The sequence below is a fragment of the Taudactylus pleione genome, unplaced genomic scaffold (assembly GCF_031769625.1).
Source record: "Taudactylus pleione unplaced genomic scaffold, aTauple2 ptg000977l, whole genome shotgun sequence".
NCBI classification, from domain to species: Eukaryota; Metazoa; Chordata; class Amphibia; order Anura; family Myobatrachidae; genus Taudactylus; species Taudactylus pleione.
In genome coordinates, this window is record NW_028285378.1 from 5,277,173 (window position 1) to 5,293,106 (window position 15,934).

At 46.3% G+C, this 15,934-nt stretch overlaps 1 protein-coding gene across 3 annotated transcripts in view; it reads left to right on the forward strand.

Moving 5' to 3' along the window:
• KALRN (kalirin RhoGEF kinase) overlaps positions 1-15,934 on the forward strand; it is a 1,228,991-nt gene that overhangs the window by 664,434 nt on the left and 548,623 nt on the right. For all 3 annotated transcript variants that reach the window (XM_088460751.1, XM_088460749.1, XM_088460750.1), the window contains exon 25: positions 9,718-9,827. In XM_088460751.1, the coding sequence (XP_088316877.1) occupies positions 9,718-9,827 (110 nt within the window). The remainder of the gene's footprint in view (positions 1-9,717; positions 9,828-15,934) is intronic.

Sequence of the window (15,934 nt, forward strand, 5' to 3'; positions counted from 1 at the left end):
CCGAGACACAGCTGGTTGATATGTCCCAACGATTTCTGGAGTGGAGTTATTCTCCTAGAGTAATCTGCAGATGTCTGGAAAGGGCACTTCATATTCACAAGAGAAGGTCCCAGCATATAGTGTTGCTACTTGTCAAGAGGATGATTGTCATCACCCAGTTTAACACCAGGGCCACATGCTTTGCTAAGTCGGTGAGAAAAAATTGGCCAATCATTGGCACGGATACTGCAATTAAAATATGTGGCAAGAGTTCCTTTGGGGCCTTCAAAAGAGGACCAAATTTAGTTATTAATGAGACCAACTAAAATTATTAGTAAAAACTTGGCAGTGACATGGCTGCAGAGAAAGAAAACAGGATGTTTTCGGTTCCTGCAGTGCACAACCTGCAGTGTTATGTTATCCGGCAGTAAATTCATGCACCCTCACACAGGGGTAAGAATTTGGATTAAACAGTGGCTTGGTTCAGCATGGAGTAGCAGTCTTGTGCTGCAGCTCCTGCTAACACACCGGTATTTATCCTGATCCCCTGGTGGTCTAGGGTCAGCATCCTCGTTACCGCTGTGGGACCCTCTTCTAACGCCTCCGGTGCCCCGTGCTGTGTCCTCCGGGGCTTCATGGAGCCTGTGTTGACGGTGGTGTGCGGCAGGGCCTGTAACAGTGAGCCTCCCTCCGACTGTGTTGCTTCCGCTTTGCCCTGGATCTCGGCGCTCCGTCGGCTCTTTCCCTCAGTCTGCATCGTCTTCTGGCTGTCCGGTACCTGTTGCCTCGTGCCTATGGGTGAGAGGTGATACTGCTGGGAGCAGTTGCTCCTCTGCTGGGTCCTTGTGCTGGTGAGTCGCATAAAAGGCCGCCATCTTGGATGTCTTCAGGAGCCTCCACCATCTGCTGATTCCTCCATTGCTGGCTGTATTATCTCATTTCTATATCCTCAGCTGCCTCTGTTCAGACATATTGATATAAGAATATAAGCTGGTAGCTGCTGGTTCAAAGTACACTGTTCCTGACATTTTTATTTATTGGATTACAGTCATAAGGTAGGCCATATTGTGGGCATATTAGCTGGACTGGCATCTGCTGCTATATAGAGGCTATATCCTCTTTATTACCGATTCTACAGTACACCGGATACCTTATAATATAACGTGTGTGTGGAGCTGTCTGTGTAAAGATGGAGAAAATTACCAAAGCTTTCAGGGCTGCTGCAAAGCTAGAAAAATTTGCTAGAAACTCTCAAGTTCCTCAATTATCTAGCCAAGGTGCGTCTGACCCCCCCCTCTCTCCTGCCCACTGCGAATGATGTTGATTGTACCAGTGCACCACATTCTACGCAGAAAATCTTACAAGCCATCTCTGCTTCTGAGCAGTGGGTCGCTGATAAAATTGTCCGACCTCAAATCCATGTGTCCTTGCTTTGTCAAGTTCTGCAAAAGATAAGGGAGAGGGTTGGCGAAACTGAGCACCGTATTTCAGATTTGGAGGATATTACCTCGACTTTAAAAAACAAAGTTGAAGATTTGTCAACTCAAGTGGCGTCCATTCAGGCTAAACTTTCCGATGTAGAGGGGAGGCTCAGGCTTAATAATGTTTGATTTGTCGGGCTCCCTGACAAATCTGAGGGCTCAACTCCTGAAATGTTTCTTGAGGATTGGCTGGTTCACTTGTTCTCCCGAGATGCTTTCAGTTCCCTGTGGAGCGTGCTCACCGGTTCCCCTCCAGACCTCCTCCACCTGGCGCTCCCGCTAGAACCTTTATGGCCCGTCTGCTACATTTCAAAGACTGAGACACTATCCTGCATCTGGCTCGTACTAAGTGCCCCATAGAATTTGAGAATCATTCTGTCTCAGTGTTCCCTGATTTTGCGCTGGAGGTGCAAAGGAGTCGCTCACAGTTTCTGCAAATTAAGCGAAAGCTCCGTGACCGCAATATTCAGTATTCTATGTTATTCCTTGCACAGCTGCGGGTGGTACACGACACTTCTACTCATTTCTTTGACAATCCTAAAGGATGCGGAGGACTGGTTAGAGAGACAACCTCGTGCTAATCACTCCGGCCAATCTCCGCGCGGCGTGCGCTCCGGCCAACCTCCGCGCGGCGTGCCCTCCGGCCAACCTCCGCGCGGCGTGCCCTCCGGCCAACCTCCGCGCGGCGTGCCCTCCGGCCAACCTCCGCGCGGCGTGCCCTCCGGCCAACCTCCGAGCGGCGTGCCCTCCGGCCAACCTCCGCGCGGCGTGCCCTCCGGCCAACCTCCGCGCGGCGTGCCCTCCGGCCAACCTCCGCGCGGCGTGCCCTCCGGCCAATCACCGCGCGGCGGACACCATGCCATATCGCTGCACCCAGCCAGACATTGTGGATAAGAAGATACTGCCCGAGAGCCGCTACTTAAGGTAACATTCCTACATAGGGGCAGTAGGAGGGTGCATTCGGACGACTGATAACTGCATCAATTGTGCTGTCTATCCTAACCCCCTCCCTACCCTCAGTTCTACCCCAGCTGCAATGCTAATCCCTCCCTAATCCAAGTAATGTCTCCAGTATTTCCTTCCCCTAACCCCTCCTTGCCCCCTAGGTCTGCCCTAGTTATCTACCCTTACCCCACCCTAACACCAGTATTGCCTGCCCCCTGACCTCTGCCTTGTCCCCAGTACTGCCCTAGCTGCTAACAACTCTATCCCCCCCATACTGCCCAAGCTGCTATCTACACTCTCCCCCAGTGCTGTCCCAGCTGCTATCGTGACCCGACACTTCCCCTAACCCCCTTTGCCCCCCCCCAGGTACTGTCCTAGCTGCTATCTACCCTCGTCCCCTCCCTACAACCAACACTGCCTGTCCCTAACCTTCTCCTTGCCCCCCAGCACTGTCTCAACAACTGTATGCATTTACATCTCCCTGGCCCCAGCCCTGCCTGCCCTTACTCCCCTCTAGCTGCAGCTCTACCCCAACTTCTCCCTTCCTTTACCCCCAGATTTACGACAACCTCCTCTACCCCAATTACTACATACCCCCCAGCACTGTTCCAACTCTTGCCTGTCCTCAACCCCAATAATATGTGACGGGACCCAGAAAGTGAGGGGTCCCTGGGATCCGCAATTTTTTTCGCTCAGTGTGAACACTGTAAGTGGCTGAGTTGCGCAGAACCATTTATATACTGTATGTATATGCATCATACATGCCTACTCTCCTGGGAGGCTCATGATTTTTCGGGTAACCCACCGCAACCCCGAAAGAGTAGGCATATCTCCCGCATCCCGCCCACTGCCTAGTGAAGTGGGCAGGATGGGGGAGATTTTAGGAAAAAATCGAGTCCGTTTGCAGGGGGCGGGGCTAAACAATGCTAATGGCGCCATTTAGCTCCGCCCCCTCCTCGCGGACCAGCGAATCACGGGCTTTCTCGCAAATGGGGCGTGGCCTAATGACAGCTGAAGCCTAGTCCCGCCCCCGAAACTGAGATGACCTGGCTGCTCCCAGAAAAGAAGTAAGAAAAGTCGGTAAGTATGGTATGCATCTGTATGGGTTCATTTACTTTGAAGGTATATGGATCTTATTCACGATATATTTCATGGTTTCTATTCGATTTACTTTATTGTGATATATTTTTTATATGTTGTTGATACATTTCCAGATTTGTTTCCTATGTCTATGCAGGGAGTATCCTGCTGGAAATAGCTATAGGATTATTCTCCTATACCCTCTCTAATCTGTGTTTCTTTATTTAGGATTAGTTAGTATTATTTAGTTGATAGTTCTATTACTAGGGGGGTGGGGGTTTGGGTTATGGGTAATAGGTATACCTCAGGTTTTGATGGCTATACAGGGAGGATTAGGGTGGGGTTGTTCTGTTTGTCTGTTTTTTCTTTTTTTTTCATTTTGTGTCATTAACCACTTAACTGACGATTTTTTTTAGATGAGGAATATCCATTTTAACCTATCCAAAATGGTTTCCTAAAAAAAAAAATCGTTTTTTAAAATAACTGAACATGGGATTATTGGAAACATCGCGACGTTCAATTTGAGACTGGATACAGGAAACCAGTATGTCAGGGAGTTAGGGGGAGGTTAACTTACTTTTCCCCAGCAGCTGCTCAGTTATGCAGGCGCGTCCTGCTTTGCTGACCGATCAGCAGTGATCGGCAGTACAGCAGACAGAGGGGGAGAGGGTGCTGGCAAGCAGAGGGACCGAAAGGTCCCTCTGAGAGCAGCAGGTGCGGGAAGATTCTCTTCCTGCAGCCGCCCTCATGTTTATCTGTCTGGACAAAATTTTACGTCCAGTACAGATTAAGAACTGCCTGGTGTGGACAGAAAATTATGTCCATGCCAGGCAAGTGGTTAATATGTATCCATATGTGCAATTTTGTAGTTTCTCTTTCAATTGCTTATCATTGCATTTTCCGGTATATTATTCTATTTCATGTTATGTTGATATGTGTAACCGTGACCACGTTGCTCTATCATGGGCACAATGCGCTGCGTGTATATTTGACTGAGATGACATGGGAGCTCCCCTTCCTTGGCTGGAATGTTCGCGGAATAAATGATAGGGTGAAGATCTCTTGTAATGTCCCAGATAAAGAAATATCGTGCTGATATTATATGCCTCTCAGAAACCCATGGTGGTAAAGTGCTAGCTCTGAAGAAGCCTTGGATTTGGTGTATGTATCATTCTACATTTTCACATAATGCAAGGGGGGTATCAGTTCTGATTAGAAAGTCAGTACAATTTCATCTAGAATCCAGCCTGGATGATGCCCATGGCAGGTACAGTATGTTTCTTTTAGGGCCAATGTAAATCGCACTCTCCTTCATTTACTGGCTATATATATATATATATATATATATATATATATATATATAGCTATATATATATATATATATATCCCCTCCTTATAGCAATGATATTCTACGTCAAGCTGCATTATTTGTTGCACAAACCCCAGGTACCCCTGTGATCTGTCTGGGCAATTTTAATAATGTTTTGGACAAGGGTTTAGATGTTTGGAGGTGTCGGAATCCCTCCATTGCTCAAGTCAGTCTGCCTCTTTTCGTACGCTGTCTCGTATAGATTTAGTGCTGGTCTCTCCCGATATGTTGTCTGTGGTATCTGGGATAGATTACTTATCTAGGGGCATTTATGACCATTCTCCTGTGTTACTTACTTGAACATTGCACCCATTTTTGATGGGGGGCTGGCTCTGACTTAGTGGAAACATGGAAGGGATTTGGAATGGATAATGCCTCCTGTTTAAATACTGCTGTTAGGCACGATGCCTTTAAGGCCTCTGTGAGGGGTATCCTTTATCAAAAGGGTATCTGAAATTAATATGTATAATAAGCGAGAGGAGGTCTGCCTTGAAACCTCGTGTCAGCAGCTGGAAGCTCGATACATTCTCTCTGTCTTCTATTGATCGGGATCTGTGGCTGAGTGCTCAGGGGGAATGGTCGGATTATCAGTCGGGGTAGTTATTTGGCTTATTTGGCAAGGGAAGATTCTTGTACCAATATTATTCAGAGCATTGTCAATTCTCAGGGTCGGTCATGTCACTCGGGGGCTGATATTGCATGGTTATTCTGTGACTATTACTTTTCTTTGTATGCCTCCAGGGTCTCGGCCATACAGCTACAGGATTATTTGAACCGGGTTGCCCTTCCTAGGCTTTGCCAGGATGCTATTCAATGCTTGGAAGCTCCATTTACATTGGAGGAGATTGAGATGGCGATCTCCTCTCTTCCTGCTTCCAAGGCTCCTGGTTGTGATGATATCCCTGTGGAGCTATTGTTAAGATTTTTTTATCCCGTATCTCTTAGAACTGTTTAATTCTTTGTTTGATTAGAGTTCCCTTCTTTCCTCTATGTCCGAGGTGATTATTGTGGTGCTGGCTAAACCCGGGAAGGATCCTGCGCTTCCGGAGTCCTACCGACCTATTTCGCTCTTAACAACGGATGTTAAAATTTTAGCTAAGATATTTGCTACATGCTTATTTCTAGTTATTACGTCAATTATTCACCTGGATCAAACGGGCTTCATGCCGGGGAAGTCTACGGTCCAGAATCTTCGTAGATTGTTCTGTTATTTGCAGAGAAATTATATGCTCAGGGAGGAGGCTGTGGTGGTGTCCTTGGATGCTGCCAAGGCCTTTGACTCGTTGGAATGGGGCTACTTGTGGGCTGTGCTCCATAAATTTGCATTTAGGCCACGTTTTATTCACTTCATTCGGCTACTGTATTCTTTCCCTGCCTCTCGAGTATCTGTGAATGGGTATACATCAGCTCCTTTTTCTTTGGCAAGGGGGACTCGTCAGGGCTGTCCATTATCCCCTGCCATTTTCGCTATGGCTATCGAACCGTTGGCCTGTATGTTATGTGCTGACCCGGATGTCTGTGGTATTAGAACAAATGGGTATGAAGATGTTGTGGCTTTATACGCTGATGACATGCTTCTTTTCCTAGAGGACTCAGGGAGCTCCTTGGAGTTGGTGCTATCCACTATTAATTTGTTTGGTGTTTATTCGGGATTACTTATTAATTGGGATAAGTCCAATATTTTTTCCCATTTCGGGTCATATACCTGAAGGGGAGCAGGTGTCTTGTGCTTTGCAATGGACTCTAAGATTTAAATATTTGGGAGTCTGGATTACGCCCCAGGCCTCCAATTAAAATATAGATCCTATCACGGCCAGTTTTAAGGCAAGGGTTCATGTCTGGAGAAAATAACCTCTATCAGTTCTGGGGCGCATTAATGTATTTAAGATTTCTATTCAACCCAAGTATTTGTATATATTGCAGCACTCCCCGATTTATATCCCAAAAAGAGTGTTCTCAGTAGTTGATAGTATTTTTTCGTCTTTTATCTGGGGGAATAGACCAGCTCAAGTATCTATTAAGACTCTTTATAAAACCAAAGCTGCTGGTGGATTGGTCCTCCCCAACCTTAGACTATACTATGTAGCTGCTCAATTGGTTCACCTGTCTGGTTGGGAAACTGGCTCTGCGGGGTCGACATTATTGTTGTTGTTTTTTGGCTGAGCGGGTGGGGTCCTCCCTTACTCAATTGGTGTTCCTACTTTCTGGAATGTTCGTTTCTGGTTTGCCTCCCCTGCTTCGTCAAGCTCTGCTGGTGTGGAGATATGCCCATACTCTTTTTGACTGGTCAGATTTGGATACAGACTCTCCCTTGTGGTTTAACGTTTCATATCCTGAGTTATTTAAATTACCTTCTGATAATATCTGGCTTCTAAAGGGTGTAGTGACTCTGGGTCAGTTGTATGATGCAGGCGTTTTTAAATCTTTCCAACAATTGAGAAATGAATTTGGTATTCCTAATACAGCCTTTTTTAGGTATTTGCAGTTAAGACATGCCATACAAAGTAGTGCTCCTGTGCTCTCCCCGTCTCCTGTTAAATCTCTTGTGACTACTTTGAGTTTAAAGGGTAAGGTGTCTTTTATATATGCTTCTCTTAATGATAAACTGTATCCGGAGTTGCTCGTTCCTCTTAAATTAAAATGGGACGCATATATAGGATTACTCTCTGATCAGTGGTTGCAAATTCTGGGCTCGATTAAGCTCACTACGCCATGTATTCGATATCAGCAGGTTAATTTTTTTGTTTTGCATAGGGCGTACCGTACACCTGTTTCATTACATCGTGCCTGTCTTCCTGAGGATTCTTCTTGCCCTAGGTGTCATGGGGACAATAAATGGTAGGCTGATGCGATGTATTGATGCACATTATTGTTCAAGACTAATCTGGTTTATATTATGGATGTATTGGAATATGTTTGCTAAGTCATGTATCCTGCCGCTGAACAGATTTCTAATGCAATGTTCTACTTTTGTCATATGGTGAAATGTGTACAAATTACAATGACACCTTTTTCTGTTTCTTTTTATTTTATTTAATTGGAAAAAAAAAATTCAATAAAGAATACATGATTAAAAAAAAAAACAGAGGCTAACATGTACCTCTGCCGTTGTTGTATATATTTTGATGTGCCCCTGTGGACTTTATTATGTCGGAAAGACATTCAGGGTTTTTTGAGATCGTATGGCCAACTACTGGCGCTCAATAAGGCAAGCAATTCAAGATGGGTGTAACGATAAACCAGTGGCACGCCACTTTATGCAGATAGGACATCAAACTTGTATGTTGATAGACCATGTACCAATGCCTGAAAGGGATGGTGATAGGGAGAGACTTCTGCTACAGAAAGAAACGAGGTGGGTTTTTCAGTGAAATGATTACCCCGAAAGGGTTAAATGAAAACATAAATTTTAGATGCGTTTTATGATAGTAGAGTGGGATTTATATCATTTATTCGGGTAACCGCATCAAAACTCATATGTTGTTTGAGATGTAAAAATGTTTTTGCATTATTTAGTATTAATTAAGAATTTTGAGGTTATGTTAAAAGTGGGGATATTAATTACTGCACTTTATGATTTGATGCCTACTATGAGCAAACTCAGTGATAAGTCAGCTTATTAGAATAATGTTAGAGACACTGACCCCATGGATTTTACAGGGTTCTATTTAAGTGATATTGAAATGCAGCAGAGTGAGGTCTATGCAAGCGCCAGAGGTGGAACACGTGATGACACGCAGCATCCCGGAAGTGAATGACGCTGAACGCGATGTGTAAGCGGGCAGTAGGAACCGCACGTTGTTATGTGCTAGGTTTCATGGAGAGACAGTTGATCAGCGGGACATGCACAGTTGATTGGAACGCATGCTGGCTGATTACACTCCAGCTATCCATGGTGGAGAAGTGTCATAGGTGTTTCTGCAGGTGGAACAAGTGAAACATCATTTGGGTGAGTTATAAGAGCGGGTGTTCATGGTGGTTAAAAGATCATACTATTTTGCCTTGTTGTGACGGCTGTTACATTGCTGCTAAAAATGTTGGTCTTGAACGGCCCAGGATGGGACCGAAGTCGACAGACAATAAATATATTTATTCAGATGAATTGTAATGCTAGCTTTTGGCTTGGAAAGGAAATGCTTAAAGAAATGCCAACAACGTGGTGATATTACACTGGGTGGTGATGAAGATTGATAATAAAAGAGTTTTATTGTGAAAATTATTAAAAAGTGGCCTCCTATCTGGAAATATTTGTTGCAGTATGTGAAACACTATGGCTTTGGAGGTTGCACCTTGAAAGTTGAACTTTAATTGATGTGTGTGTGTGCGTGCGTGTGTGTGTGTGTGTGCACGTCAAAGATATCAGACAATCCATGTGTTTTAACTAAAAGAAATACACTGTATTCAAAAAAAAATTCAAGGCCAATTCATAACTTGTTAAAGAGAGGAGTGATTTCATACTGATTTACAGCAGCAAATGTACAAGTGAGTCTTGTAAAATTTCTGAACTGTTATTGCAGTCCTGATCTGGTCCTATCCTTTGGTACTTTTTATATAGAAACCCATTGGATATTCATTGATATCTTTTATTCTGTGCCAGGAAATGCCTGACGCGTTCTTGTGGCTTCAGGCAGTGAGTTTTAAACATGATGCATGTCTGTAACATGCAGAGTCGAGTGAGGTCTCATATCCGCTCTTTATAGGGAAACAAATACCCATTAGGACAGGGTGCTTTTAGAGACTCTTCAATTTGATTATTAAAAACCTGCAAAACAAAATAATAATGTTAATAAAGAATTTAGCAGTTTATGATTTTGCACGATTTTCTGGATCTTGTCAGAGCTCAGTTTGTGTTTTCTCTTCCAGACATACCTTTGGGAGATGACCAGTGGTGTGGAGGAAACACCCCCCGGAATCCTAAATAAAGAGCACATCATTTTTGGGAATATTCAGGAGCTTTACGACTTCCACAACAAGTGAGCTATCCACTGGAGTCTGTTGATCAGACTCTTGTGAGGAACATGGTTTCAAACGTGATGGGGATTTACATACTGTAACATTCAAATTTCCATTAGGGGTTCACTAAAAGGCAGGTGCCTTGAGATGTGCTGGATGCATCCTAAGGATGCTCCAAGCGCCCATCTTCCAGCCTACTCTTTTCAGCACATGTGCAGTGCATGTGATGCTAAAGTGCCCTGCTATTACACTACTGTAAAGAATTGGTTTACATTCAGAAACGTGTGTATTTATATATAAAACATATCTAAATCTAGCTTGAGAAAGGAGTTTGGATTCTCCGAAACATTTCTGCTGAGCCTTCACTATAATTTAAGATAATTTCTTAACAAGTCCCATTTGAGTGTCTGCTTCTTTTCTTTGTCTATACAAATGTGTCCTCATACATTCTTGCTGGCGCTCAAGATCCTGTGTAACCCTGCTAGTCTGCATCTTTTTTGTGTCTTTTTCACCCAAATGTGCATCTTAGTCACACACAGATATACAGGTGTCACATATCAAATTAATCAGCACAGTCGGTGCGTTCTAGTACATCGCATTGTGACTCTGTCGAAAACGAAAGACATTCCCTAAAAGTTTGTCTTACCACCCACGGTGAGAAGCTGATTAGGACTCCCCCAGTACACCACTACCCTTGACACGTTATTTAGATACATAATTTACCCTCATTCTCAATAAACAATTCTTGACACACTATTACTAATCTTGTCGTCATTGTCATTCAGGGAAAATAAAGTTGCGCTGATTCAGCCAGATGAGGATTTCACACCAGTTGGAGGATATAAAATGTGTAATTCATTTGCATTCAAAATAGCGTAACTTGTGTATATGAACAAGTGTAACTTGTTCATATCGACAGAGCAAATATAAAGCAAAGAAATAAAATATCACATATACTTAAAGTAACAATTATAATACTTAGACTAAAACTTCACTAAACTATAACAATATTTTCATGGAATTTTACTTAATATCAGTTGTTAAATGGCAATTCGTAACCATCTATCTTAGGTATAAAATGTTTCAGATCCGGCATTCAACTTTGAAACAGTATATCGAAAAGATTCCTGCATTTAAATTTAATTGGATGCTTACAGAGTTCAATAATTCATGTATAACTCACAAGATCTGATGGCCACTGATGCTGGGGTTCTGTAATAGTAGTCTTGTAAGCACTGGGTCAAACTCCTTAAGATGAGTACAAATTAGATCAGCAGTTTTCAGCCACGACACGATAGTTTGCCGCCAGTGGTTTCAAGGTGTGCCGCTGGAGGAAAGGTGGAGAGATCCCATGCCCTGAGTAAAATTGCTAATTTTGGGTTCGGGCAGTGCTGGGCTCTTCCGGGTGGCTCAGTTGCTGCCCGGGCCGTGACCAGTGGAGACGCGATGGCATGACAGCATAGGCCACAACCGCCGCGTCGCCGTCCTGCCCACAGAGTGCTCACTGCTGCACAGTGAGAGATCCACAATGACAGGCTTCCACTGCACCCGCTTCCACTGCAGGGAGCACGTTTCTCTGCCACGTACAGGTAGGGCCAATAGAAAATATTTAATTTTTTGTAGAGGCCAGTGTGTTTAATTTTTTTTATGTGGGAATAATGTATTGTTTTGCCGTCTTTGGGGACAATGCAATGTTTTTTATGTTGGGGCAATGTATTATTTTTCCTTTTGTGGGGACAATGTATAATACTTTGCTTTTGGTCATGGTCCAGTGTCCCCCAGCCCAGACGAAAGAGAAATAAACATATTGGCCCCCACAGAAGGCGACATATTACACATTAGCCCCCACAGAAAGCAACATAGTACACATTAGCCCCCACTTAAAAAAATCACTCTGGCCCCCTCAAAAAGCACTAACACTGAAATCTATAACTCCTCCCCTTTGCAAACCCTGACTTCAGTATAAGTTTAGTGCCTGTGGAGAGAGGCACGTTTTTTCAGGGCTGCTTTGCAGCCCTGGTTTAGCTCAGTGATTTTTTTTTTTCCTTTATTTGTAATGTTATGTTTATTTTTTACTATAGGTACTGTGCGGCGCTGCTTATAGCAGCACACAGCTGGAGTGTAAAGTGGAGGTGAGAGCCGCATCTAAGGGGGGGGATAGCGCTGAGCACTTCCCCCATTCCACACACTCCGGTCTCTGAAGAGACGTCTGGGCCTGGGGATAGCGCGCTGCTATTAACTGGTAGAGGTGCAGGCAGTCAGCTTGGTCCTGGATGGCGGGTGCCATCTTGCCGGGTTTCTTGTCGGCGGCTCCTGTGGGAAGAGCACCAACTATAGACCGACTGCGGGTGAGACCTACAGCAACACCACACTGAACATGATGTTCTTGGAAACTATGCAGTGTTGGGCCTGGTTAGTACTGGGATGGGAGACCACCTGGGAACACCAGGTGCTGTAGGTAAATGCGGGTCAGTCCAAGTGTTTTCCCCACTGAGGGGAGTAACACTTGAATGAAGGAGCAGTGAGGCTCACTTCAGTATAACGGGGGGAGGAGCCATGGCTGCTGGTTCCCCCCGCTTTCCAGTGGCAAAATGCAGGTTCCCAGGAAGTCTGATCACAGCTTTTTAAAGGACACAAGCCTGAACAGCATGGAGGGAGGACATAGCAAGCTCCTTTCCCTTTGCAGCATACAGCTAAGTAGTTTTCAGTATTACTGTAATCTTTTCTTTTGTAACTGCTTGGAGTTTTTGCATATTCATTGCCACTTGTTATATTTTTTGTATTTTGTTTTCTTTTCCGGGCTGACTGCTGCGGCAGGGGAGTGCAGAAGGGAGGTGCTCTAATGGACAAAATGTCCACAAAGGGCCAGAACCCCACTATGGCTATATTTTTTTACATGTGCCCAGTATCAGGCTAAATTGCCGTGTGGGCAACTGGATGCAGGGGCTTTGTGTATGGACTGTCAGTTGGGGCCAAAGTGTGCGCAGCCAGCTGGGGGAGCCACTCCGTTTACGGAGGAGCAGGCATGGGCTCAGGCTATGAGCCATTCACTTTGTGACCTGGTGACATTGCTCCGCCGTAGAGAGGAATTAGTCCAAGCAGAGCCAGTGCCTGTATTGCCCTCACCGCCTGCTGTTGCAGGGGGTGGTTACCAGGGTCCTGATCCTCCTTGGGTCCGTACCATGGAGCGCTCGGCGGTAGGGGTCGAGAAAGTATCTGCCTTTATGGAACGCTTCTTTGAGGAGTCTAAACTACGCACTATGCATAAGCGTCCTCCTCCATCCAGTGTCTTGTTGGAGTCAGATCCCAAGGGGGAGGAAGAGGGGCAACTCCAAGAGGAGGTTCTGCCCGATGAGGAAGGTTCAGACTCTGCGTCGAGTCAGGCGTAGAGGACCTTATTATGGCAGTACGACTTATGTCTTTGGACTGTCTGGATCTTGACACCTCAGCTAGGGCGGAAGGGCCATTTAAGCAGAGGCGTAAGAGGGTCGTTTGATTCCCAGTGTCTCATGATCTTTCAGATCTGGTAGTGGAAGCCTGGAAGAACCAGATAAAAAGTATGCTACTCCTCGTAAGTTTGCAGCCCTTTATCCCTTTCCACAGGAGCAGGTCGCTAAGTGGAAGCTGCCTCCAAGAGTGGATGTGGCTGTGGCTCGTTTAGCAAAGAACACTGCTCTGCCGGTCCAAGGGGCGGCCTCCTTTAAGGATCCGCTGGTCAAAAAATTAGAGGGATTTTTGTTTAAGAGTATTTTTATGGTGGCCAGAGTGGTTATTCGCCCATTATTGGCATCTGCATGGGTCTCTCGAGCCATGGAGAAGTGGGCTGACAAATTAGTGGCAGGCCTTGCCGGTGACTCATCCAGAGAGGACTTACTGGTACTGGCGGAACAGATACGTGCGGCTGCAGACTGTGTGTGAGGCCGCACAAGATGGAGCGCAGTTTTCCTTTAGAGTCTCAGCCATGGCAATCGCGGCACGCAGAGCACTCTGGCTTTGCGCCTGGGAGATGGATGCCAAATCTAAACGCGCTTTAGAGTCTCTGCCTTTTTGTGTTGGCATCCTGTTCGGCTCTGAGCTTGATACTATTATATCCCAGGCGACAGGTGGAAAGAGCACTTTTTTGCCTGTGGTGCCCCAGAAGCTAAAGGGCTCACATTTCCGAGTCTTCTGTTCTTCCTTTCGAAGAGGGGAAACGATTAGAGGTCAGGGGGCCTGAGGACGCTTTTTTCCCAGTAGGGGTTCTGCCACCCAGGGTAGATTCTCTGGCACTTTCAGGCACCCGGGTGCTAGGGCATCTGAGAAGCCGAGTACCTGACAGGATCTCAGCCCATCCGGTCTCAGGGAAGGTAGGGGGCCATTTCCTTCTTTTCCGAGAAAGGTGGGTAGCTTCGGAAGTAGATGCCTGGGTAAGGGGCATTGTCTACCAAGGTTATGTGATCGACTTAAGCAGCAGACGCCACAACGTTTGTTTGCAACAGCATTACCCAGGGGGCCATAGAAGAGATGGGCCTTAAACCAGGCTATCCGTTCCCTTTGTTCAGAAAGAGTTATAGTTCTTGTTACACAGTCTCAACAGGAACAGGGGTTTTACTCCAACTTGTTCCTAGTCCAGAAACACAACGGCACTTATCGTCCGATTTTGAATCTACGAGCCTTGAATGCCAGCTTGTGGGTGGATCGGTTTCGCATGGAGTTGCTCCGATCAGTGATCCAGGGTATGTCGGCAAACGAGTTTCTGGCATCTATCGACATCAGAGATGCATATCTCCACATACCGATTTGGGTGGGGCATCAGTCTCTACTCAGGTTTGCGGTCGGAAAAGCCCACTACCAGTTCGAGGCACTGCCGTTCGGTTTGGCTACAGCTCCGTGGGTCTTCACAAAGATCATGGCAGCAATGGCAAGCTTACTGCATTCCAAGGGAATAACGGTGAATCTCTATTTGGACTAGTAAAGGCGACTTCCGCTGCCCAACTTCAGCTCCACCTGGATCATACGGTGCAGGTGTTACAGCATCATGTGTGGCTACTGAATCTCGAGAAAAGTAACCTCAGGCCATGCCAACATCTGACGTTATTGGGGGTGATCTTCGATACAGCACTGGAAAGGGTTTTCTTGCCCGGGCCCTTCAGGACTTAGTCAGGAAAGTGCTGGCTGCCCCTCGGCCATCCGTTTGGCTGGGCATGAGGTTGCTAGGCACGATGGTCTCTACATTCGAGACCATCCAGTACGGCCGCTTCCATTCACGGTTTCTCCAGTGGGAGATTCTCTGGAATTGGACGGGCCGCTCAGACGACCTTTCTTCTCAGTTGCTGGTTCTGTCAGACAGCACTCATCAGTCACTTCACTGGTGGCTGATTACCGATCACCTTCTCCAGGGTCGGTCCCTGGTGACTCCCAACTGGATTATTGTCACCACAGATGCAAGTCTCAGAGGTTGGGGAGCGGTGACGGAGAACCTCTGTCTCCAGGAGACCTGGTCGTCATCAGAGATAGGTTTCCCAATAAATGTGCTGGAGCTCCGGGCCATTTATCGGGCACTGTGCGGGGCTCAGGTCCTCCTGGCGGGCTGACCAGTGAGGATCCAATCAGACAATGCCACGGCAGTGGCATATGTAAACCAACAGGGTGGAACCAAAAACGCACTTGCTATGGCAGAGGCACGTCTCATTCTCTCTTGGGTGGAGACGTTCCTCCCGGCAATTTCTTCATAACGGGGGTGGAGAATTGGGAGGCAGACTACCTCAGCAGGACTACATTCCTGCCAGGGGAGTGGTCTCTCCACCCCGGAGGTTTTCCAGCAGCTGGTCCAGAGATGGGGGCTGCCGGAGGTGGACCTGATGGCGTCTCGCCACAATTGCGAGGTCCCTCCATTTTGTGCAAGGCCTAGAGATCCTTTGGCATTTGCAGTGGATGCCATGACAGTTCCCTTTAACTTCCGTCTGGCCTACATTTCTCCTCCACTTCCCATGTTACCAAGAGTACTCCGTCGAGTCAGAGAGCAGCAGGTTTCAGTCATCCTAGTGACTCCAAGCTAGCCGCCCCGGTGGTGTTTTGCCACGGTTCTCAGGCTAGCCGCAGGACCGGGTTGGAGTCTGCCTCTGCGTCCAGATCTTCTGCTACAGGG